At 46.0% G+C, this 25,934-nt stretch overlaps 1 protein-coding gene across 2 annotated transcripts in view; it reads right to left on the reverse strand.

Moving 5' to 3' along the window:
* Positions 1-25,934, reverse strand: part of MARCHF10 (membrane associated ring-CH-type finger 10) — an 84,562-nt gene that overhangs the window by 37,962 nt on the left and 20,666 nt on the right. For both annotated transcript variants that reach the window (XM_089901396.1, XM_022589088.3), the window contains exons 3-4: positions 14,585-14,756; positions 1,606-1,749 (exon numbers count right to left, since the gene is read on the reverse strand). In XM_089901396.1, coding sequence (XP_089757522.1) covers positions 1,606-1,749; positions 14,585-14,756 — 316 coding nt within the window. The remainder of the gene's footprint in view (positions 1-1,605; positions 1,750-14,584; positions 14,757-25,934) is intronic.

The raw sequence follows: 25,934 nt of genomic DNA on the forward strand, positions 1-25,934 counted from the left end.
GTTTACGTTCATTACTGAGTGAGCTTGAACTTTTTTCCCCTCCAATTTTATCAGCCATCTGTATTTCTTCTTCTGTGAAATTGTCTGCTGTGCCTCTTCCCCAGCTTTTCTATTAGGCATTTGTGTTTTTCTTATTGATTTGTAAGAGCTTTCTATGTATTACCTCTCTGTCCCATTTGCTTCAAATCTCTCACTGGTACAATTCAAACATGTGGCTCCTACTCCCACTTATGCAAACCACTTAGAATGTGAAAAAAAGGACTACAGAGAGACGACTGAGGGAATAATTGGGGGAAGATAAGGAGTCCTGGTATAATAGAAAGTTGGGACAAAATCTCAGTGAATCTCAGGATCATGGAAGATGTCTTCTGGGTGCAGGTGGCGGATTAGATGAGCCTCCTGGGTTCAGAAACGTCTGCTGCATAGGGAACCTCACCTTTCAAATAACAGTCTACAGTTCACTGGGGACTGTTGGGGAGATGGCAGGAGAGAAACTTACAGGAGTTGAGTGCCCACTATAGTCAAGTCATGGTCAGACTATTATCTCCTTTAGTTATTACAGCAATGCAGTGAGGTAGATATCATTATCCTTATTTTAAGACAAGGGAACTGTAACCCAGACTGGCTACTTGACCACCCAAGACTCCACCTCTGGGAGGAAGAAGAGCTGGAATTAGAAGTGAGGTCTGCCCTTCCCAACAGAAGGCATTAGATCACTGGGAGCCCGTGGACATCTAGTTGCTAGGGATTCACATATGCTCTAATTGTCCCTAACTTCAAGCCATCCAAATACATGTTCTATATTTGCGTGTGTCCACCACAGTATATATCATATTTTAAAATAAAGGCTCCTGTGTTTATCGGGTAGCAAGGAAGTGTGATGTTCGGTGGCTTCCCCAAGGGGAAGAACAGATCCTTGGCAAGGTGAGCTGCCAAGCATCCCTTTCCTTGAATCCCAAGGGGGGTCCTTAAGACCTGTTCCTCCTTTCCTTCTGCCACCACAGGAGAAGACAAGTGTGGCTTAGGTCTTGGGATGAACGCTCAAGACTGAAAGAGGAGGTATCCGCCAACCAGGCCTTTGAAATAAAGCATATATTTGCTTCGATGTTATTTCTTACACGGTAAGGTCTTGACGCCTTGGATCAGAGGGGAGAAGATCTCTGTGGGAGGTGAGTCGTCTGCCATCCACAGACTCCCCTATCCTTCTCTCCTGGGAAGTGGGCAGGAACTGTGGCCAGGTGAGACATCCCTGGGCTGCAGACTGCCTCTCCACCCCCCACCCCCACCCCATCCCCCAACACCTACCACCCACCACCCAAATACCCTCTCCAGAAGCCTGACGGCGGGCACCCACTCAAAACCATGCACAGTCTCACTTATGGAGTAATGGCAGAGAAAATTAAAACTCCTCCCTGCCCTGCCTTTTCCCAGCAGCCTCCCTTGGAGAAGGAAATTGGATCCAATAGTTTGCTTTTAAGTGTTTCACTGTAAGGTACACACTCTTCCCATAAAAACGGAAGTGTCTAAAAACCACACGGAATTCACCAGGTTACAGCACAAGTCGGTCTCTCTGAGGACGGAGGTGCACGAGCTGCAGGTCCTTACCTACTCCCCTGAGGGCTGGTGCCTTCCCGGGCAGCTGCAGTTTCTCTCTGCTTCTGTCCCCAGACGCTCTCGGGCTCTGCATTTCTGGGCTGACTATGAGGTTTGGCCTCTTCTTCCTTGATAAAATCTGCGATGCCTGGGCTGCTGAAAGATGCAAAATCTTTTCAATAATTTTTACAGGAAAACATCTTCTGTAGAAAGAATGCTCAAAGGGTGGGGAAGGCTTTTAAGGAAATAGACCCAGGAGGTCAGGGAAGAGCTGGATTTGAAATCTGGTTCTATGACCTTGTAGCCATGTGGGCTTGGACAAATCACTTCTGGAAGCCTCAGTTTTCCAACCTGTGACATGGGAATAATAGTACCTACTTCACAAGGCTTTTATCACCATTAATGAGCACCCCTGACACCTGCAATGTGGAGTCTGTAGGGGGTTTTTCCTTTGACTAAGAAGTTTCTAGCTTCCAGTTCTTAGATGTTGGGATGGGCCTGTTGGTAAAACCGTCACGAGCCTTTTACATTTGGGACACACCACAAGCCCTGCTCCCCACGTGTTCATCCAAGTTTGAATCACAACCTATTTTACACCTGCATATTCATATCCTCAGGTTGTTTTTTAGCAGCTAATCTGGCTTTCCAGAAAGGTTCCAAGCATCTGGGGACCATATACCCTTTCTCTTGCCTGTGTGCTACCCACCACTGGGCTGAGATGATACACTCACAGGAAGATGGTAGCTGGAGTGCTAACTTGGATTGAGTTCCCAATATATTTTTTTAAGATTCACATTTTGAATTAGGTTGCTAATTAGTATGAATAATCTCAAGTTTCTTCCTCACACGTATTAAGTGTCAGTGCACGTGAGTTTAGGGAAAGAGTTTTGTTATTTTCCATGCATCTCTACAAGTTCTCGAGTTCACAGGCAGTTAAATTGTGAATATCTAGATTAAATGCTTCCAAGAGAAGTTGCTTGGCTCATCCCCTTTTGGACAGTTCAGAAATTTCACAAATAGCCATAGCCAGCAGGCCACGGGGGTCAAGCTGGGAAGGGTCCCTGAGTCCTGTGCGAGAGAACAGCCTTTCTTGGCACGTGAAGACAACTGAATTTATGTTCCATGGTGTAAGCTGTGGTTGGGTGAATAGTTTTCATCCAGATTCAGGGAAGGAATGAAAGCTCTCCTTGGCAGTCCGTGAAACCTCATTTAAAACAGTGATTAGGTACTACCTACTTTCCCTGACAGGCCCTGGTAGGGGAAGGCAGTGGGTTCTGTGCTCTAAGACAGAGAGGATCGTGTTCCACAGGGAACTTACTAAAAGGGGGAGCTGCCGGTGGTGTGGGTTCCAGCTTAGGGCACGTCGGTGGAGCCCAGAGAGGTTGTGGGCATGACCAGAAAGGAGAGAAGAGAATCCTCCAGGAAATGAGATGGTGTAGGATCGTGATTAGACAGGATCTCACTGACCAAGTGTGGGGAGAGAGGAGGCGGGATCAAGGGCTTTACACTAAGGGACCGGGCACGGTGGAGAGTGGGGAGGCACTTAGCCCCAGGAGCTGTGTTCCTCTGGTCCACAGGCTTCTCCCCATCACCTGAGGCCTCGTTCCTGTCCAGCGCTCAGAAGTCAACAGCTGCCTCCTGCCTAAGCACCTGGCTGACCGGGGAGAAAGCAGCAGGGTTATTACTTACTGAGGGGGAAACAGAGGGAGGATCAGGGAAGGGCCAGGCTTGGGGCACAGGCCAAGTCCAGTGTGTGTTCAGGACCTGGCTCAAAGGTCCTTGTCACAAGGATTTTACTCTGATTCCCAGCAGAATATTCAAATTTCCTTCACAGCCCAGGCAGCAGAACTTCACCCTGCCTGCAGCCCCCTACTCCCCCTGCTCCACACCTGCACACCCTCGGGGGAGTGAACGCCCTCCCAGAGGGCCTTTCTTCTTCCGCCTGCGCTAACAAGTGCCAGCCAGCAAGTCCCTGGAGGTCTGTTTCCAGCTTTAGGAGTCTGCTTTGGCCAGAACGTTCAGGGTCCTTAGGGCCTTTAGCATTTAAATATTCCAAAATTGCCTCAGGTGTGTGTCTTTTCTCTCCAACTAGACTGTAAGCTCCTTAAGGGTGAGGACCCTCTCGTAGCCAGCCTGTGTGTTGCCTCAAATTCTACTGCAGGGCAAATCATAATCGCCTAGCAGGCCTTGAGAAGATGTATTCAGCTGAAACTATGGGGAAATTCCAAAAGTAGAACCATTTGTTTTTTCTTGTGCTGAACACCAAGGATGACTTAAGATAAAAGGTTAGTCTGTTTTCTTGTTCACAAAAAGTACTTTCTTCAAAGCGTCAGATCTCTTAAATGATTTCCATAACCCTGTCTCCTCTGAGCTCTCGGCAAACTAAAGTAATAAAGCTGAAGCACTAGAGGCTGTTTGACCAGGTCCGGCAGTGAGAAAAACACTGCTGGTACTCCAAGAGTCCTCTGACTCTGGGCAGTTTGAATCTCAGTACCTGCACCTGTGAGGTGCGACTATTCCCATCTTGTAGAGTTATTGTGAAGATTAGCGATAATGCATGTAAATGCTCTAACTCAGTGTCTGGTGCTTATGAGCTGCTACAAACGGTAACTACGGCTTCCACCACAATAGTGACTCTACTACTACTACTAATAACTGGGAATCTGAAGTCACTCCCCTGAGAGAACTGAATTTGACCAGAAATTTATTATTATGCAGGCTTTATAGGTTGAGAATAACTTATTCAGCAGCCTTTATTTCTGTGTTATTCTTTTTTTTTTTTTTTTTTTTTTTTGCGGTACGCGGGCCTCTCACTGTTGTGGCCTCTCCCGTTGCGGAGCACAGGCTCAGCGGCCATGGCTCACGGGCCCAGCCGCTCCGCGGCATGTGGGATCTTCCCAGACCGGGGCACGAACCCGTGTCCCCTGCATCGGCAGGCGGACTCTCAACCACTGCGCCACCAGGGAAGCCCCTGTGTTATTCTTGCTCTCTTCCTTAATCCTGTTATAAAATCCAAGAGGCAAACAGCAACTTGTTTTTTATTATAATTTGTTCAACAAATACCCGTGTGCCTTTGCTATGTAATGATCCAAGGGTTCACAGAGATGAGTAACACATTTTGGCCTAAAGATTATAATCTAACTTGGCTGCACCACTGACTTCTTCCCTGTGATACGCTTTAGGTTCAGTGGAAAGCAAACTCCTGGGAATTATTCCTTCTTCTCCATCTGCAACTGAAGTTACAAATGAGGTGACCTAAGCTGCCTAGTTTGTATGTCCATGAATTCCAGTTCCTAATCACCTTACCCGCATCCAAAGTGAACCAAACCTCAGACCTCTGGGACCTTTCTAAGATGGTCCTCACCGTGGCATGTTACATATATTAATCTACAGGAAGGCCAAGTTATATTTACACTGAAAGGTGAAATGTAACTTCCTCTCCAGGTAGGAGGACAGACGCTTTGCCTTACAGAGAACGGAGGGGGTTGTGTTCAGGAGTTTCATTGCCAGCCAACCTAACATCCTGAAGTTTGTAGGTGAATTTGGGGAAGACTGCGGCTTGCTTTGGGCACCGTGAAGCCCACGCCTTCTAGTATCTGGGCAAAGGGGTAACTCCAGTAGCAAAAAAACCAAGCAGCTGTTTACATAGAAGGTGTCTGCCTCCGTTCTCTCTCTTTTTTAAAATAAGTTTATTTATTTATTTATTTTTGGCTGCGTTGGGTCTTCGTTGCTGCACACGGGCTTTCTCTAGTTGCGGCGAGCGGGGGCTACTCTTCGTTGCGGTGTGCGGGCTTCTCATTGCAGTGGCTTCTCTTGTTGTGGAGCACGGGCTCTAGGCGCGCGGGCTTCAGTAGTTGTAGCACGCGGGCTCAGTAGTTGTGGATCCTGGGCTCTAGAGCACAGGCTCAGTAGTTGTGGTGCACGGGCTTAGTTGCTCCATGGCATGTGGGATCTTCCCGGACCAGGGCTCGAACCCGTGTCCCCTGCATTGGCAGGCAGATTCTTTTTTTTTTTCTAACATCTTTATTGGAGTATAATTGCTTTACAATGGTGTGTTACTTTCTGCCTTGTAACAAAGTGAATCAGCTGTACGTATACATATATCCCCATATCCCCTCCCTTTTGCGTCTCCCTCCCACCCTCCCTATCCCACCCCTCTAGGGGGTCACAAAGCACCGAGCTGATCTCCCTGTGCTATGCGGCTGCTTCCCACTAGCTAGCTGTTTTCCATTTGGTAGTGTATATATGTCCATGCCACTCTCTCACTTTGTCCCAACTTACCCTTCCCCCTCCCCACGTGGCAGGCAGATTCTTAACCACTGCACCACCAGGGTAGTCCTGCCTCAGTTCTCTTGACAGTGCTGGGACACTAATTGTTGACTGAATTGTTCTTAATTTGACCAGGAAAGGGAGAAAAAGGTAGAAACCTTATATTTATACAAGACTCTGATGGCTGAGAACCGAGTCCATTTAACGGTCCACGTTAATTCCACGCACCTGATCATTGTTCCGCCCCTCACATCACCTGCTGTACCCAGACACGGTTCTGGATAGGCCAAGTTTGAAAAGCAAGGTGAAGAGAAAAAGACAATTCCCTGAACCTTTACCCTACCCCACACCATCTTCACTTCGATGCCCGGTGCCCAGGAGGTGCCAAGGCTCTGCCTGAGACGCCTTTTGAAAAGATTTATTGCTTCTTTCAGATCGTGGGAAGAATTACAGCTTAATCGCAGGAGCTGCTGTTGCCTTGGTGTAGTAGGCAGCTTTCGGTACAGTCACAAATAACAGGCCCTGTCTGTTTGCCAGTCTGAGTGTGCTGGAAATGAGTGTTGTCTCGCATCCCCAGAGGAGCTCTTAATTAAAGCTTCATTATGCACCATAAATATGTTTTATTTGGGGCCCCAGGAGGTGGGATTTTTGATCTGGGAAGGTGTAGGGCCTAATGAGTCAGGAAAGAAACCGTAAGCAGCGACTGAGCCCTTGAATTTGTCTCTCCTCCGTGTGGTCCTGAACCAACAATCAGATCCAGCGTGGGCTTCCCCCAGAGGCCTGTCCCTGGTGCCACCCTCTCAGGGCCGGCTCGGCAGGCATAGTCACACCCCCAAGGCTACGAGTAGACCCGGAGGAGCCTGATCCGTTTCTGGTGGTTAACGATCCAAACTGCGCCAGACGCGGGAGTGAAGAAATCAGATGAGTCTCGAGAGAGGACGGGCATTTATTGGTCGCTCACTCCTTTAAGTGCTAGAAGAAGGCCGAGTGAAGTGGGAGCAGCTGTCTTGGTCTTCCTGCTTCCCCGCACGTTACACCTCCTGCCGTCGGTCATGGCGCTGCCCTCCGGAAGCTTAACGTCCCCCCGTCCCCACTCCCTGACTCCACTGTGCTGTGTCCTTCGCCGAGGGCGACTTACCACACGAGGTAAATTCTACTGGGCCTTCGGGGGTCCGGCAGGCACAGCACAGGGGTCTCGGCCGGGCTGGGGCAGGAGATGGGGAAGTAGCACAGGGCTGCCGGTGACTCGGGCGCGGGGCCCGGAGGGGAGGGAAAGGAGACCGGAGGCAGCGGGGGGGAAGAGTCCCGGGCCCCCGGGGAGGTGGGCGGCAGTAGGGGCAGCTGGAGGCTGCAGAAGTTCGTATTGGGCTGCAGGACGGGGGAGAAAGCAAAGACGGAGCAGTAAGGGGAATATTCAACACAGAACAGGGGGTGCTGGCTGCTGTCACCTGCACGAAAGAAAAAGAGCAGTCAGGAGGCAGCCCTCACGGTGGGAAAGGACATTTGGAAAAGGCTGTGAATGAATCTAAACTCAAAACTCGTTCTTCGGGGGCTGGGGGGTGGTGTGTCAAGGTGGCCTGGGGGCAGCCGGCCTGGCTCCTGCCCAGGAGGTGCCTGGCTTGGAGCTCAGAGTCACTGAAGAGCTAACCAGGGCAATGGCATCACCATCACACCCTTCTCCAGCCGATGGTCTCCGGCGTCCCTGACAGATGCAGGAAAGTTCTTTCCCACTAAGTTCCCATGTGGAAGCTCGTGGGCCCTTCTCCCCTCCCACAGCCAGTCTAATTAGCTATTCTGGCGGCAACATATGGTGGCCCGCTGGGTCTCACTTCGTTAACGCTCTCTCCCCCGATTTTCCAGATGCCCCGGGTTGGGAGGTTGTGGTCATGCCCTAATCTGGCCTTTCTGCTGCAGAGGGGAAGCTCGGGGAAAGAGAAAGGAGCAGAGAGATCCTGGTGGGCTCACGGCAAGGGAGAGAGAGCAAGCAGGGAGAAGCAGGTGGACGGGGGAGGTGTCCAAGTGAAGTTAATGATTTGTTCGCTAACCTCACACTCCATCTGCCATCCTTGCTGGACGCAGAATATGGGCACGTGATGCAGTCACGATCCAGAGAGACCCCTCAAGCATGACAGATCTCTCAGCTCTGCCACTAGCCAAGCCGGGTCACCTTGGATCAACGGCTTACCTCCTCAAAACCTGTTTTCTCTAGCCCTGCTCCTGCCAGGGTGGTCCTGAGACCAGCAGCATGGCTGTCACCTGGCGGCTTCTTAGAAGTGCAGCCTTGCTACCCACTCAAACCTACCGAATCAGAACCTGCAGTTGATTGAGGTCCCCAGGTATTTCTCAAGAACTTCTGAAGTTTGAGAAGCAAGGCTATGAGGTCCAAACCTCTGGGATGAGAATCAGCTGTAGAGCTTGTGGAAAACCAGCTCTGCAGGCCCCTTCCTTGGAGAGTCTGATGCTCTGGGTCAGGACGGGACCCAGGTGTGTGTGTTTTATTAAGGACCTCCCTGGCGATTCTTATCAGAGAACCTGGGGAAATGCTGCGGCTGAACTCAGTTCCTATGCTAAGATGCCATTCGGTTGAAAACCATTACCTATAATGGAGGGCTCTCGGTCCTTATTTACTTGAATCCGCTGTAGGAGCTGACACTCTAACCCACTCATTTCCAAAGGCCTCCCTTGGCTCCTGGAGTGGCTCCTACTTCTCGGACCATTTCTCCGTAGTTGTCTTCTCCCTTCCCTCCTCAGGTGTTCGTATTTCCCGAGGTTCCTTCATCATCTCTCGTTACCCTGTCCACTCTCGCAGGGGAGACTTTCCTGTAGTTTCAGCCACCTCTTACTCACTCTAGGCCCTTGGCTTCCTTCCGGTGGCCAAGAGTTCTCTGCTGAGCGGCAGACCTGTGTACCCAGGTGCTTCCTGGCGTCTCCTCCTGGCCCATCCTGGCTGTTCATTCACGGACAACGGCCACAGGATGGGCCCCACCTACTTCTTGCTTTGTCAGCCTTGCAAAGGCAACTGCCATTGGCTTAGTTTTCTGGGCCAGACCTCCAAGATCTCTTTGATTCCTCCTTTTTCCTTCTCCCCATCCCCAGTGCTCACCAAGTTGTGCCAGGCTTACGTCCTTAAACATCCCTCCAGCCCAGGCCCTCTCCCTCTGCTTTTGCTTCATGTCAAGCCCTTCTCATTTCTCTCCAGGTCCACAGCAGCTTGCAGCTTGTCTCTCGGCTTCTGTCTGCCCTCACCCTCCCAGCCAGCCCCCTTTCATGAACACAGTCAGATTTCTTTTTTTTTTTGCGGTACGCGGGCCTCTCACTGTTGTGGCCTCTCCCGTTGCAGAGCACAGACTCTGGACGCGCAGGCTCAGCGGCCATGGCTCACGGGCCCAGCCGCTCCGCAGCATATGGGATTTTCCCGGACCGGGGCATGAACCCGTGTCCCCTGCATCGGCAGGCGGACTCTCAACCACTGAGCCACCAGGGAAGCCCAACACAGTCAGCTTTTAACGATGCCGATCTGATGCTCCATCGCCTCCAGCATGACGTTCAAGGCCCTTGGTGGCCTGGTCCTTGCCTACACATAGGGCGTCAACTTTACGCTTCCTAACTTATAGCCTGACCCTAAACCAGCGCTTCTCAAACTCAAATGTGCACACAAATCTCCCAGGGGCCCTGTTAAATGCAGGTTCTGAGTCAGTAAGCCTGGGCTGGGATTCATGCATTTTTAACAAGCTCTCCCGTGATGCCTCTGCCCCTAGTCTGGGGATACTTTGAGGCCCTAGACTCTTTGTAGTTCCTCCATGTCTGTCTGTCTGTCATCTCTTCCCCCTCTTCCTTGCTCTCTCCTCCATGCCTTCGCACCCTCGGTACCTCCTGCTGGGCGCACCTTTCTCGCCTTCCTCCCCGGGCCCTGGCTCAATCCCCTCCTTCAGGATTTTCACCCCACCGGCCCCTCCCCACACATCCTTAGAACTTGCCTTGGCTGGGGCGTGTTGGTGTCCTGCCCTCCCACTAGGCAGTGAGCCCCTGGAGGGCAGGTCCTCTGTGTGGGGCAGTTGAATGTACCTATGCTAACATCCCATAGGTACTGGGGGTACAAATGGATGAGTTTATTGGTAATCAAAGAGGTAAATTTTTTAATAACCAAGTTATGACCTCTCACATCTCAAACTAAAATTTCTTTGGTTGAGCTATTCTCTTATAAAGGTGCTAACCTGGGAGCAGTCTATGGTGTTGGAAGCAGGCTTCATACATAGAGAGAGGCTTCGGGATTAACCTTTACCTGAAGCCCAGTCTATACCCAGGATTTCAGTCCTCCTGTCTACCTGGTGGGGTTGGTAACAACTCCATTTTACTGACGAGGAAACAGAGTTTGGAGAAGTTGCCAGTTTACATTTATAGGGCTGGTATGTGGTAGACCAGGAATCTGAGCCAGAGCTTCAAATTCCAGGCTCTGTGATGCCCCAGGCCCCTCTGTCTTAGGAGCGTTACTGTAAATGGACTGAGAATTATGGTTCTCTCTACAAATGTGGGAGCATTTGCTTATGTTGGTTGTTTTCTAACTTGGGCAGACAGCTTGGAAAGTTGTTGGATGCCAGTGGACTTGCCTGGAAACCCATCAATCTTGGCCTTTCAGAGGACATCTTCAACAGAATTTATTTGCCAGGTAAGTCATGAAGATTGGGATTTGCCCTCAAATTTCCCTTCCAGGCTGCTCTTCAAATGAATAGTTCCCAATCCAAAAGAGACCACAGTTGTCTTAGATGTGTACATTTTAAAATCTGAGTTTACTGCTTTTTCTTAGTTTTACAGTCTCCACTATAAGCCACTATTAATCTGACTAGGTTTTGCTACTCCTACAAATTTGAATCTGGTAATGACTAACACTGAACTCAATAAGGAGTGAGGAGAATTTCAGAACATTTGGCTTTGTTTTAAAGGGCAAGATTTTGGAAGCAGGCTCACCAGACTCCATCCAGATCCATTTTCCTGGCACATAACTAGTAGGACTCTGCCCGGGCTCCAGGTGAGAGGAAAGGGCAGGAGAGGGTACTTACTTCCTGTGAGCCTGGCACGGGGACCAAGAGTGACTTAGGACTCCAGGTGCCAGACCCCCACAGCACAATGGCCTTTGGATGCCTCTGCGTGTCCTGGAAAGGAGAGGTGGCTCCTTTCCAAGGCAGGATGGGGCTGGTAGGGGTTTTGGGAACAGGCAGGAGTCCAGGAGCTGATGGCCACCATAGCTCCCTGCACTCACGGGGCCTGCTGTCAGCTCTGCTTCCCCCTGATTTCATTCATGGGAGGATGCAGATCCTGCATACAGACTGGGCTTTCGGTAAAGGTTAATCCCCAAGCCTCCCTCTGCTTGAAAGAAGAATATGTAACTCGGCCAGGCTTATTTCTCACCCTGTGTCAGTGTTCACCTTGATCATGAAATAGGATTTCTGAATCAATTGCACATCAGACCCAGCTGGGTCTTGACTCACTGCCTGAGTTTTCCATGTCTTTTTGGGGGGGAAGCAAACCTCTCGCTTGGTGAATGCTTTCTGATTGTTCATCTTTTTCCATTTGGTGTTTTGCTTTGGAAATTCGGGGCACAGTAGAAGTGTCTGTACCTGCGTTTGTGTTAGGAGTTTAAAAATATAACCCTGATTTTTGGTAAAGGAGAAAAGATTGGGGTGGGAGGTGGGGAGGAGGTAACGTGAAGACAAAGAAAACAAAGTTTTCTGGTCCATTCTCCCTACTGAATACAGCTGCCTTGTACCCGATACCTTAAGGCTGTCATGTATGAGCTATGGTGTCGGGGGCCGTTCTAATGGCTGAACATATGTTTATCATTGAGTCCTCACAGCCATCCCAGCAGGTAGGATCTGTGCTGACGCCCAGGCTCTGCCATTTTACAGATGAAAACACTGAGGCACAGGGAAGTTACTTGCTCCAAGTAACAGCAGATGAGAAATGGGGCTCAGATGCTAATCCAAGCATCTTGACGCTAAAGCACTTGCCCAAAACTGCACGGAGGGAGATAACAAGGAGAATCACAAGCCAACTCATTTAGAAATAGTTCCATGGAATGTATGAATTAATTTAAAATGCGTGAATTTCTTCTAACAGAGTGCGAAGTACAATGAAAATCTCAGTTATAAATCTATTAGTAGAGGGCACTGATGGTTCCTCTGTTGTATTGATAAATAGCTGTTTTAGGCGTTCCAGATAATCATTCACATAGAAGGATTATAATGGATTATCATTACATAGATTTGCATGTAAGTCAAGCCACATTCCCCAGCTGTATTGTTTTATTCAGGAAAGGTCTGGCGTAACACAGTATGGAAGGTTAGCCTATTAGGCAGATGTTGCAAAGGGATTTCACTGTCTTAATGCTTCAGTTTTGCACAGAACTCAGGTCTGACATGGGAAGAAGTTTTGGTGACTTACTGCCAACTTTGGGTGACCCCCCCCCCACAAAATGCTTTAGAAAAATATTTTCCCTACAGAGGTGAAGGAAAGCAGGAACCTATGAGTTTACCCAGTGAATTGGATCAACGTGTCCAGATAATTCAGCTCCCCAAGACTCTTTTTCTATAATAGCAGCATATTTATCTGAATTTTCTGAGTTGTCACCACCACTGGACTTAACTTTGCCTGAATGGACTCAGCTTAAATTCTTGCCATGTCCCTGGTCTGTCATTTCACTGTGCTCATGAAGAAACTCTGAGGGTGAGACTATACATGTAAAACGAATGGATCTTAACACACCAAGGCTTTGCTTTTAGCTCACATGATCAACCCAATTTGCTATAGAACTGAGTCGGCTTCTGTAGTAACTGACATCAACCAGCAGGGCTGTTACACTTGCTGGACGGCCAGGCCACAGTCCAGCTCATGGCTGCATGGGGCTTGGACGCGGCCTAGAGCTATAATATGGTGATAAAGCTGGTGTTTTAAAATTTATTTATTTTATTATTATCATTATTTTTAAGCTGGTGGTTTTTAAAGGCTGTTTACTACAAGTAACATCTCTTATGTGGTGAAATAGATATCTTTCTGCCAACTTGGCTCTCTTGCCTAAACCTTGGTGCTTTCTAGTCTAGTAATTCTTTGAATTTGAGGTTTTATAGAAAGTAAAGTGAATTAATTCTCCCTTTCTGTCAGTGTTGTAAGTTCCGTGTGGAGTCCGCTCAGTCGGAAGAACATCTATATTAATCAGACAAGCTAAGATGGAGTGGGCCTAAACTGTCCATTAGAATGATTTATCTCTACAGAGGACAAAGCACATCATGCAAACAGCTACCTAGTTTTAGCAAGAAGGCTAAAAATTATATCGAGTGACTGGTGTTGCCTTACTTACATTTATTTTTTTCTATTAAAGACATCCTCAATTTGATACATGACAACATGGATTTTGAAATATTGGGGGAATGATCTATCTGCCCTATTTCATTCCTTTTTTTTTTTTTTGCGGTACGCAGGCCTCTCACTGTTGTGGCCTCTCCCGTTGCGGAGCACAGGCTCCGGACGCGCAGGCTCAGCGGCCATGGCTTATGGGCCCAGCCGCTCCGCGGCATGTGGGATCTTCCCGGACCGGGGCACGAACCCGTGTCCCCTGCATCGGCAGGCGGACTCTCAACCACTGCACCACCAGGGAAGCCCCTGCCCTGTTTCATTCTTAAACAGCTGAATTAAAGTCCTAATTCCTACTAAAAGGCTTCAAAATGAGAAGTTGTTAACTACGATGATACTTTCCCCTGATTAAATAAGGAAAAAGAGTTGGGGCTTTGTCTGAACGGACATCATTTCGGAAGTCAATTTTTCTTTAAACTTCATTAAAGCTATAAAATGTGGGTGGTTAATCTAAGTGAGAGCTGCCATTGTCTAAAAATGCATTAAGACTTAACCAGACGGGTGGTTGCACGACAGGAGCTGTTTAGGATTAGAAAGTCATCGTGATTTGGATTTAAGCAAATTGCATGCTGTTTACGAATTCTTCCGCAGTTCATCTGGATCGCTTCCATTCCACCGCAAGCAGAAGGCAGACCTTTCTGCCTCGTTATCCCAACTTCCACGTCAGTTCCCAGGGGAATCAAGTTTGTCCTACAGATGTTGGCTTTAATGGGGATGAGCCTGAGGGACTCTAAACTTTCAGTTGCATTTATCCCCTTTCTGGATACTATTAAGTTTCTCCTGCCTTAAGCAGAGGACCGGTCTTTGCTTCAAAGGCAGCTAAAGAGTGAATTATTTACCAAATTGCACAAAGGGGAAGATTTACCAAGCCCCCCTTTTTTTTCCCAGAGAGGACAACCCCAGAACTGGAGGACTTTCTCAGCAGTAAATTATGCCATTCAGATGCTTTTGAAAGCATCCGTTCATGCTCTGGACTGAGTCATAAAATTTGATACCTGGGGCCAAATGCCTTTATCCCTCCCAGAAGGGTGAAGAAGATGAAAAGGCAGCCATTCTGGGCCAGTGCCACAGAAAGCCGATGACTGGGCAGAAAATGTGGGCAGTGGAGACAGTTACTCTGCATAATTCACACCTCCTTGACCTGAGGGTCTACTCCGAAATGGATTTTATCATTTGCATAAGATCATCAGACCCTGCAAAACCTGAATTGGCCGCTTGGAAAACACTAGGTGTAATCGGGACCACGAATTTGATTGCTGTCCTTCCCTCTGATGCCGGGATTTTAGACCTTGTGAATTTCAATAAACCCGCCACTCACCTGGAGAGGGTTTGCTGGGGCCCGCGTTCTCTGATTTCTTTGGAGTCATGGTACCTTTATGTTTGTGCTTGACTGATGTTTGGTCAATTGCTGGAAGTCTGGAATCACTCTTACGCGCAGAACTCTTGGCAGATAATCCTGGTTCGGCTAGAGCATCCTTCTCACCAGAACTCTGCCGAAAATGAAAGGTGTCTGAGTATCTGTGGTCAATAGGCCATCTTGGCTGGGCAGAGGAAGAAGAGACAAGCCAAATGCAGCAACCCCTCAACAAAGACACTGGAGCATCCTGCGAGCTCAATGTGCCCTTTCACCAGATTTCATCAGATTTTCATGGACTGGGCGTATCAATTTAGAAATAATAGCAAAGTTAATGAGTCCGTTTTGTAGAACATTATGAAAAGAATGAATTCCTGACCCTTAAGTAATCGGATGACCAATAAACAGCTCACGTTAAGAGCTACATATGAAAACAGGAGAAACCATCCATGCATTTAAACTTCTTGCTATTTGTTATTTGAACTACTTTGGGGGGAGGGGGAGGAAAAATGTTCCTTATGTTAATCATATACTTGACAATGAAAAGGAAATTTAGATAAGTGTGTTGGGACTGAATCAATGAGACCTCAGTTTAATACTCTGAATTATTGGGTGCAACATAAGACAGATTAATCTTTTTTTTTTTTTTTTTTTTGCGGTACGCGGGCCTCTCACTGTTGCGGCCTCTCCCGTTGCGGAGCACAGGCTCCGGATGCGCAGGCTCAGCGGCCATGGCTCACGGGCCCAGCCGCTCCGCGGCATGTGGGATCTTCCTGAACCGGGGCACGAACCTGCATCCCCTGCATCGGCAGGCGGACTCTCAACCACTGCGCCACCAGGGAAGTCCAGATTAATCTTTTTAAAAGGCCCCTACTTGTCAGTCTTCTATAAAGAAGTCAGTATAAATCTATGCACGGACAAATCCTGACTCATGCGGTGTCAGAATATCTCAACACAGCCTTGCAGACGCAATAAAAATTATCCAGGCATTCAATAGCTTTACACTTTGCCACACTTACACCCACCAAAGAAATGAATGAAAACAAACAACAATTAGGAGAAACTTGGCCCTGAAGGGCGATTTAAGTCCTGCCTTAAGGTCTTAGATCCTGGTGTTAATATGATTTGCTAGGCGATGCACCCAACAAACAAAACCACAGGGTTCCCCCCCGCCCCAGGGGCAGGGTCAGTAAATACTCCTGCACTGCACAGTGGTCTATATCGGCAAGTCCTCTGAAAGTGTCATCCTCTGTGGACACAGAGTGCTAAATCAACGTCCTCCACGCCTCCCCATCGGTGCCAATTGGTATTGATTTTGCTTCCCGTCCTCTCTGACAGTTGTGGCATTTTCATTTTAAGCCTTCGACTCAGGAAAATACTCTGAATAGCTTTGAATTATTGGGGTAACGTAAGACAAACTACACTCTCAGAAAAGTCCCCTACCTGCCAGTCTTTCTACGAGGATGTCGGTACAAATCTACAGGTGGACAGATCATTATTCTCCAGGATTAGAAATCATGTTTGGTCACTTAGAGCCTGGTGACAGCCTTCAAACAAATAATTATTGTTTCTCCCTGCATTTTCAGAAAACAGACCACCCTCAGATAAAGGGACGGGAAAAAGGAAAGGACATAATGAGTTGGTTGTTCTCCCTTTTCCCTTTTGGTTCTGGAATTTAACAGAAATCCTTGAAAATGATTCTGAAATGTCAAAGATGAAACATGAGATCATTTCTGAACATGAGATAGGCTTTCCATTCTCAGAAAAGGAAATGTGGGCAAATTTTAATTCTGGTGCCTAAGATGGTCATAAGGCAAGAAGAACAGAGGTGAACATGTGACTGAATTTCTTCCACAAACTGCTCAACACAAACAACTTACATTAGCGAATGGAGAAGCCTGCTCACACATCTGTTTTTCAGCCAATGGAAAGGCAGGAAAGATGCTCTGGGCTAAGACTACCAATATCCATGGTTACAGCATCAGGAGCAGTAATAGTGTCCACTCCTGGTGGGTCCGTCCCCTTCACCCTCAGCCAGGACTAGAATTCTTTGCTTACCCCAGGCAGTGGTGAATCGAGAGGAATTGGTGAAGAGACTTTTTATTGGGTGGGGTGTTAAGCCATGTTTATCCTTCTTTCACCCATTCATTGTACCTCCAGCATTAATAGCACCAAAGGTGGAAGAAAACTTGGCCAATTAAACCATGCCAATTACATATGGTATCATGCACCTGCCTTCCAAGTATATCCTTCTCTGGTTCCTGGTTCCATCAACCTTACTTCCAGTTGCAAATCTTATCTATCTATCTATCTATCTATATTTTTGGCTGCGTTGTGTCTTCGTTGCTGCGTGTGGGCTTTTCTCTAGTTGCGGAGAGCGGGGGCTACTCTTCGTGGCGGTGCACAGGCTTCTCATTGCAGTGGCTTCTCCTGTTGCAGAGCACAGGCTCTAGGTGCGTGGTCTCAGTAGTTGTGGCTCACAGGCTTCGTTGCTCCGTGGTATGTAGGATCTTCCCGGACCAGGGCTCGAACCCATGTCCCCTGCATTGGCAGGCAGATTCTTAACCACTGAGCCACCAGGGAAGTCCCTGGGAATCACCCTTGAGTCCAGAAATTACAGCTGGAAGTGGGTGTTTTGTCAGTTGGAAACTAAAGCCACAATGGTGAGAACTATCATATTTATGAATGTGCTACTGGGTCTTTTTGTGCTTGCTTTGAGTAATCTTAAGCCAATCACTTCAACTTTTTGTATCTTCATTCGTGTCCTGTCATGTATTCAGCCATTCTCATGTATCCTCTCTTATGAAAGCCCATTATATTATCCAAGGAGGATGCTCCTTGGGTGAAAGAAGTTGAAGTAACTCATTCTGGCACTAAAATGCAGTATTTAAGACTCTGGAGCCCAGCTTCCTGGGAGTGAATCCTGGCGTTTCACGTAGTGACTGTGTGACATAGGATTAGTTTTAGTTCATCTCTTTGCCTCTCAGATTTTCTCATCTGTGAACAATAGTGCCTTCTTTTTGGTGGTTCTGTGAGGATGAAATGAGTTAAGATATGTTTATAGCACCAAGAGTAGTGGTGCCAGGCACTGAGAAAGTGCCATGTAAGTGTTGGCTTTTGCAATTAGCCATTCATGTTCAGCCATTTAAAAAAGTAACCAGCTAACTGCTGAAAATTAACTACCTGCTGTTGAAACCAAAACCATAAACCCCACTGAAAAATTCAAATGGGTTGTCACCTACTTCAAAGAGCAATGGACAGCAAGGTGGGGCAGTTCTGTGGTACAAGTTCTCTTTCAGACAGTAAAGTTCTAATGGCAAACATTTAACAACATTTAAAGATTATCAGACAATAAAAATTAAATTATGTTGATTTTAAGCTGATTTTAAAACTGTCTCCTCCTCTCGCAATTTTGAAGAGTAATTACAATTTTCTTCCCCCATATGTTCCTAAGTTGAAATGTCACATGGAGGTGGAGGCAAGAGCATACTGCTCTTCCTTTAGGGGAAGAAAACTAGCGCTGTGTTTCAAAATCAAAGCCTGAAACATTAAAAAAAAAAAAAAAAACTAAACTAAAAAACCCAGACTACATAATACATGTGTAGACTTTTTTAAAAAATTTATTTATTTAATTTATTTATTTTTGGCTACTTTGGGTCTTCGTTCCTGCGCATGGGCTTTTCTCTAGTTGCAGCGAGCAGGGGCTACTCTTCGTTGCGGTACACAGGCTTCTCATTGCGGTGGCTTCTCTTGCTGTAGAGCATGGGCTCTAGGCACGTGGGCTTCAGTAGTTGTGGCACGTGGTCTCAGTAGTTGTGGCTCGCAGGCTCTAGAGCGCAGGCTCAGTAGTTGTGGCGTACGGGCTTAGTTGCTCCACAGCATGTGGGATCTTCCCGGACCAGGGCTCGAACCCATGTCCCCTGCATTGGCAGGCGGATTCTTAACCACTGCGCCACCAGGGAAGCCCCATGTGTAGACTTTAAGTTCTCTGTTGGTAATCTGATGAGCGTCCTAATAAAGCCACATTAACTGAAAGAAGTTATTGTCAAAATTAATATTTTTCTGGAGTATTATGGTTTTTTCAGTCAACATTTTCCAAAGATCCCCAACTTGCTCTTTTGGCATCATCCATAATAAAGTAGGGATATGACCTTGCTAGAAACTCTCAAAAGTTCAGAGCAAGACTCACGCTAGGAAAAGAAGGGACTTACATTAGGGAATTGGGCACTGCAGTAGCGACTTCAAAACATGACAATGGTTCTAGTTAGACCTCCTGGATGATGGAGACCCAAGGATTGCCAAGTGGGATGCGTTTCTTCAGGGACGTTAGAGTGACTAGATTTTTTTTTTTTAAACACAGCTTTCATTAGTATTTAATGCAGTTCTTTTTAATATTTCTGTCTTTGAGTGTATATATAATTAAAACAACACCACCATGGTTATGATATTGGAACTTCTTGGAACTATTTTAGATGTAGGACACCTCATGGTTCTGGATATGTGGGAGAAAAACTTTTATTGTTCTTATCCTGGGATGGCTTCTGCCTTGTTTTTCCAGTTGATTTCTGCTCTCCATGTCACTCAGAACCTGGAGGCCTGGTCAAGTCCTGTGCTGGATAATGAGTGGCAGGGCACGTTGTGGGGAGTATGAACTGGGATTCTCGACCACAGTCCTCAATCTTGACGACTCCTACCCAGTCTCTAGCACTGGTCACCCATTCCAATATTAAAACTGAAAGTAAAAGCTCTTCTTTCCTGGATGTTGTACATTGCTCTGGTTTCAGGACTTAATGAAGTCCAGGTTCTTGATGTCTCATCACAGAAAGAATTCAGTGAGAGACGAAGTGGTAAGAAGTGGATTTATTTAGAGAGAGAAACACTCCACAGACAGAGTGTGGGCCATCTCAGAAGGTGAGAAAAGGCCTAGATTTTTAAACTGGGTCCTGACAATGTTGAGTCTGAAATGGCAGGGTGACAGTGAGCACAGATGATCAGAAAGGCAAAGAGGCAGAAGTAGTCAGGGACAGAAAAGACCAAGTCATTTTCCAGCTCTTGCCTGATGGCTCATTTCCAAGATCTACAGAGCTGGTTCTCAACTGGTATGCCAGCTCCCTCCCTCCCACAAGGTGTGCTGATGAATTCTGATGGACGTGTACAAAACGCATTGTAGCCACGTGTCATGTGATGGAAGGCTGAGCTGAGTGGATCTTATGACATAGTGTAAAGATCAGGACACGACTTGCTCTGAATAGGAAAACAGACAAAGAGTAGTGTCAGGCTGGTGCCAGAGAAAGACGCTGTGTTTATTACATTTGAGATAAAACGTTCTCCCGAGATCACGAAAGAGAATGATCAAGGCTGTGAACCTCGACATGCAAACGGTCACAACATGGGAAGGGTGACCAAGGAACTGTGGGTGCAAATGAGTATCTTCAGAGTGCTGTCCCCAAAGTCCACATTCATATCGTGCCTCAAACACAAAAAATGGCCTTTGGGAATTAAGGGCAGCTTGTATAAATAGCATTCTGGACAGGATGGGGACTTCTATGGATTCAAGAAATATAAAGTTAGCATGTCCTACACAGAGTCCTGTTATATCCCAAAGCTGGCTAAACATTCTCTCTTCTAGAAGAAACTAAGGGCAGCAAAGTCCTTCCCATGTTCAGGACAATTATTTTTATTTTTATTTTTTTGTGGTGCGCGGGCCTCTCACTGCTGTGGCCTCTCCCGTTGTGGAGCACAGGCTCCGGACGCGCAGGCTCAGCGGCCATGGCTCACGGGCCCAGCCGCTCCGTGGCATGTGGGATCTTCCCGGACCAGGGCACGAACCCATGTCCCCTGCATTGACAGGTGGACTCTCAACCACTGCGCCACCAGGGGAGCCCTCAGGACAATTTTGAGTTTACCAGGATTGTAAACTTGAACAACAATACAGAATGGATTAGTAGTTTGGGGGCGGGGTTTGGACTCAGGTACCACTCACCTGAATCCAACTGCTGCTTAACCCCATTTGTGTCTCCCCACCTGGAGACGTGGCTCCCAGGTGGGGCTGGGCAAGACCAGGCTCAGCAGTAGAAGCCCCTGCTTTCCACTTTGCCACAAGAAGCTTTTGGGAGTTGGCTGGGCTGCCATGTGCATAAATTTCATGGGCAGTTGTCTCTACCAATGAATTCTGTAGAGAACTCTCTCCTACCTGCCACCTTCTCTCTGATTCTCATGCCAGCAAGTTGGAATGACCCAGCCTGAGACGCTGGTCTGAGAGCAACAGTGGCCTCAGTGGTTAAAGTCTTCATAATGTTTTATCACCATTGGGGCTGCTCTCTGAGGGAGAGGCACGTGGGACTTTAATAGAACTTGCTTCCTGATTACAAGCTATCCCACTAGGGAAGGTCCTCTGGGTGAAACAGAGCTGCAAACTACTGAAATGGCAAATATGACATGTTTTATGACACTTGCTAGTATTTCTTAAAATGCAAATGAATCCTTCGTGTGCTGCAGAAATCTTGGTTGGTTTACATGGGTGGTGACGATACATTTTCATGCTTTGGGGGACAAGTATGTGTAGTATTCTCTGAAATGGAGTTCTGTGTGGTGGGCAGTGGGTAAGGAAGTGGCATGTGGCCAGGAAATTGTTGGATGTAAAAAATGTGAGCACTAAGGTGTAGTGTTTAGTAGCACGTTGAGACTGCCCTCCGTTGGGTATTTTTCAGGAGTGGTTTTGCTACAATGTATTTCTCCTTCGTTCTTTTTTTTTCTTTTGTTTTTTGTTTTTTTTGTTTTTGCGGTACGCAGGCCTCTCACTGTTGTGGCCTCTCCCGTTGCGGAGCACAGGCTCCGGATGCACAGGCTCAGCGGCCATGGCTCACGGGCCCAGCCGCTCCGCGGCATGTGGGATCTTCCCGGACCAGGGCACGAACCCGTGTCCCCTGCATTGGCAGGTGGACTTTCAACCACTGCACCACCAGGGAAGCCCCTCTCCTTCATTCTTTATTTGAATTCATATTCTCCTTTTAGTTGAGAGGAACACTTGAAGAACATGAAAGACTTGGCCATTAAATGGAGGTCATCCATGAAAATACCTCCTACTCAGAATAATAGGTCATAAAACATGGGAATTAATTGAACAGCATCATATGTATCTACTGTGTCTTCAACCCCATATAAAGACAAGATACTTGCAATGGGAGAGACACAATTTATACCATAGTAGCAAAATGCAAAACAAAGTTTAATTAAGTGATACATTGGGTGGCACCAATTCTAAATTTCAAAGAAACTCACAGCAAAAAAGTGAGACATCAAGGGAGGCTTCATGAAGGGGATGGTGTTTTCTAGGAACTCAAGGAGCAGTAGGGACCAGCTTCGGCTGGAGGCAGCATGGGAGCCAAGGTACGGATGCAGTGACACCCACGGCGTGATTCTCAGGCAGCAAGGCGTATGGCCAGAGCAGAGGGTGTGAGAAGGAGAGGTGAGAGACAAAGTTGGCTGGCAAGCTGGGGTCAGATTGTGGGGGGCTCTGAGAGTCAAGCAAAGAATTGAGAGTTAATGTGATGGAGAATAGGGTCCAACTGAAGGTTTCTGAGAAGAAAAATGCTTAATGTGGTACTTAAGATTAGCTTGTATGTTTCTTTCAGAGGAAGAAAACAAAGCATCTTTTTGTAGTTTCAATGGCTTATTTTTGTAAAGTGTAAGTCTTTTCTTTATTGCCAAAAAAAAAAAAAAAATCCATGTTCATAATGGAAAACTAAAGACAAAGAGAGAAATTTTAAAGCATTCAAAACTCCATTAACCTTGAAATAAAAACTGCAAATAGCTTGGTCTGTGTTCTTTCAGACATCCCCCCCCTTTTTTTAAACATCTTTATTGGAGTATAATTGCTTTACAGTGTTGTGTTAGTTTCTGCTGTATAACAAATGAGCGTGATGGAGACTACTAGCTTTCCACTGAAATCCCTTCTCAAGTGACAAGAGCTACAGCTGGATGTGGCTGCCCACCTTGAACTGAATGACTCAGTTTCCACTGCAACTAGGTGTGGCCTCAGGAGGAAAGTCTCACCAGTGGAGTGGGAGCACAGTTGACATGTACAGCCTGCTTCAGAGATAATCTCTGGCCCTGCTTCTCGGCTGGAGAGGCAACAACTTTGAAAGCCATGTGTTGAAGACAAGAGAACCATCATTGGCCTGAATCCCTGTAAGTCCTAGTGGAGGAGGGCTGCCTGCTGATCACCTGGGCCATCACAGGTGCAAGAAATAAATTATTTCTTGATTGAATCATCATATTTTTGGTCCCTTTGTTATAGCAGCTGACATTACTCTTGCACATATATTTATGCATCTGTATAAATATTGTTTTTTAACAAAAATAGAATTGAGCCATACATACGTTGTCACTTAACAATACATTGCATCAATAGATACCTTTCTATAATTTTGTCAACCTTATTTTGAAAATTTTCAAATCAATGGAGAAGTTAAAAGAATAGTACAAATAACATCCATTACCCTTTACCTTGCCAGTTGGCTTTCTCTCCCTCTCCCCATCCCTCCCTCTCTCTAGACTTCATAATACTTTACCCCTAAATACCTCAATATGCATCTCCTATCAAAACAGACATTCTCCTACAAAGCCACAATACCATTATCTTACCCAAGAGAATTTAATAGTTCCATAACATTATTTATTATGTAGAGCATATTCAAACCAAACTGTCCCAAAAATGTCTTTTTAGCTGTGTATTTTGATCTATGATCCAATCAAGATACACCCATTGCACGCAGTTATTATGTCTCTTTCGTTCTCGGCCTTTTGTCTTTCCATGATTTTTACTCTTTGGAAGAGTCCCAGCCTCATAGAAGGTCAACCGTTCTGAATTTGATGGCTTTCTCATAATAAAATTCAGGTTAATCATTTTGGGTTAGAATATTCCATAGGTGGTGTGGTATCCCTCTTTATAATATCACCTCAGTGCCTAACAATGCTGTTTGGTCTCTAGGGTAAGGTGGTGACTGCCAGATTTTTCCACTATAAAAGTACATTTTTCCCTTTTGTAATTAGTCAGAAATCTGTGAGACGATTCGTTGACACTAAATACCCTATACATGATACATTTTACCCAGTGATTTAGCATCTTTTGATGTACTTTGCCTGAATTGATAATTACATCAAGGTAGCAAAATGATGATTTTTTCTATTTCTATCCTTTCTTCTACAATTATTAGCTGGCATTCTTCTCTAAAGAAGAACTTTCCTCCCTTCTTATTTGTTTGTTTGCCTCTTTGTTTGTTATCATCATCATTGTGGTTTCAAGGACACATTTTATTCAATCATCTCATCACATCTTTTGAGGCTCAAATCGTCCCAAAATTGGTGAATGGGAGTTCATTCAAGTTTGCTCTGACTTGAGTCTCCGAGCACTTCTACGCTTTATGGCACAATAAAATTTCATAGCTTCACCTTGTACTTTACCTGGCTCAGACCTAGAATCAGCTATTTTCCCAGTAAGCTCTGGTTCCTTTTAGTTTAGAAAGCTATTTAGAAATCAGTATCTTCATGCTATGTGTGTTCATTGCTCCTAGAGGGACATTGTTCCTAAGTCATTTCAATGGAATGAATTAGAAATATGTATTTAACACTAATACATGTTTAGTGGAAGGGGTTTTCCCTTCCTTTCTTTTGTTTTATATTTGTATCTTTTTATTTAAATCTTTAAAATCTTTATTTTTAAAGATTTTAAATCTTTATTTAAAATTTTTATTCCTTAATTATATTTAAAATCTTTATTCCTTAATTATATTAATATATGTATTCAATTTAAAACCTTTATTCCTTAATTATATTAATATATGTATTCATTTGTTTTACTCTGTAATGAACATGAAATAATTTCAGAATCACAGTACAAATATACTCTAAGAATAAACCCATTAAGTAAACTTTATTCTTTCTTGGCAGTTCTCTTTGTCTTTACAATATATTCCTATTGTATGGCTCTGTCATACTTACTTTTGTTGGTCATTTAGGTTGCTTCCAACTTTTTCTATGATAAATAATGCTATGATGAATATTCTTATATATTTATGCACATCATCAATTATTTCTTTAAGTTCCCAAAGTGGGAATTTATATTAGTAGATTAACAGCATCACAAAGATTGACAATATTTTGTTCCCAAATTGTCCTCCAGAAACACTGTACCAATTTACATTTCCAGACGTACATGAGAATGCCAATTTCTACATAACTTTTCCAACTACATATTATCTTTTTAAAAGCGACTTTGTCATTTTGGGAAAAGACTATAGTTTTAATCTGTAACTTGTATGTAATTTTAATTTAATTATTATTATTTTTTGGTCACGCCATGTGGCATGCAGGATAGTTCCCCAACCAGTGATCGAACCCGTGCCCGCTGCAGTGTAAGCGTAGAATCTTAACCACTGGACCACCAGGGAAGTCCCCTAATTTAATTATTAAGTAGGTTCATTTATTTAGCTCATCTATTTAGAATCTATATTCCACCAATTTCTAAAAAGTGACTTAAAAGTTGAACTGAAAACAGTGTAAAGAAATAGAAAAAGAAAAGGCAAAACTAATTTATGGGGAAAATACTCGGAACAGTGGTTGCCTCTAAGAGGGACAGAGACAGGAATTGACTGGAAAGGGTCATGGGGTGATGGAAACTCGAAACATGGTTACATGCATTTATCAAAACTCGTTTAAAAAAGTGAATTTTGATACATTTAAAAAAAGGAACTGGGCTTCCCTGGTGGCGCAGTGGTTGAGAGTCCGCCTGCCGATGCAGGGGACACGAGTTCGTGCCCCGGTCTGGGAAGACCCCACATGCCGCGGAGCGGCTGGGCCCGTGAGCCATGGCCGCTGAGCCTGCGCGTCCGGAGCCTGTGCTCCGCAACGGGAGAGGCCACAACAGTGAGAGGCCCGCGTACAGAAAAAAAAAAAAAAAGAAGCACATATATTACTGAGTCACAGATTTCTAAAAATATCTTGATGATTATTTCAAGGATTGTGGTTTCCTTTGAAATCCTGTGCATCTTATTTTATGCATTTGAAAATATTATTGTGAGAAGAGGATCCAGAGAGGTCATCCGTATTGCCTAAGAGGCCTGTGATACAAAACCAGGATAAACCCCCAGGTGTAGAGTGAGAAGAGAAGCGAGCCTGGAGGAATCCCAGGACTCAGCGCCGAGAAGGAGGAGAAGCCAGGAGAACGTGGCTTTGCAGAAGCGCGGGGACGCAGCATTTTGAGGACAGTGGAGTGGCCAGGCGAGCTAAAGCTGCCGAGAGGTGCAGTGCAGTG

This window comes from Delphinapterus leucas, chromosome 19, assembly GCF_059928025.1.
Source record: "Delphinapterus leucas isolate spDelLeu-1000000601 "Yukka" chromosome 19, BTC_Dleu_Yukka2, whole genome shotgun sequence".
Lineage (NCBI taxonomy): Eukaryota > Metazoa > Chordata > Mammalia > Artiodactyla > Monodontidae > Delphinapterus > Delphinapterus leucas.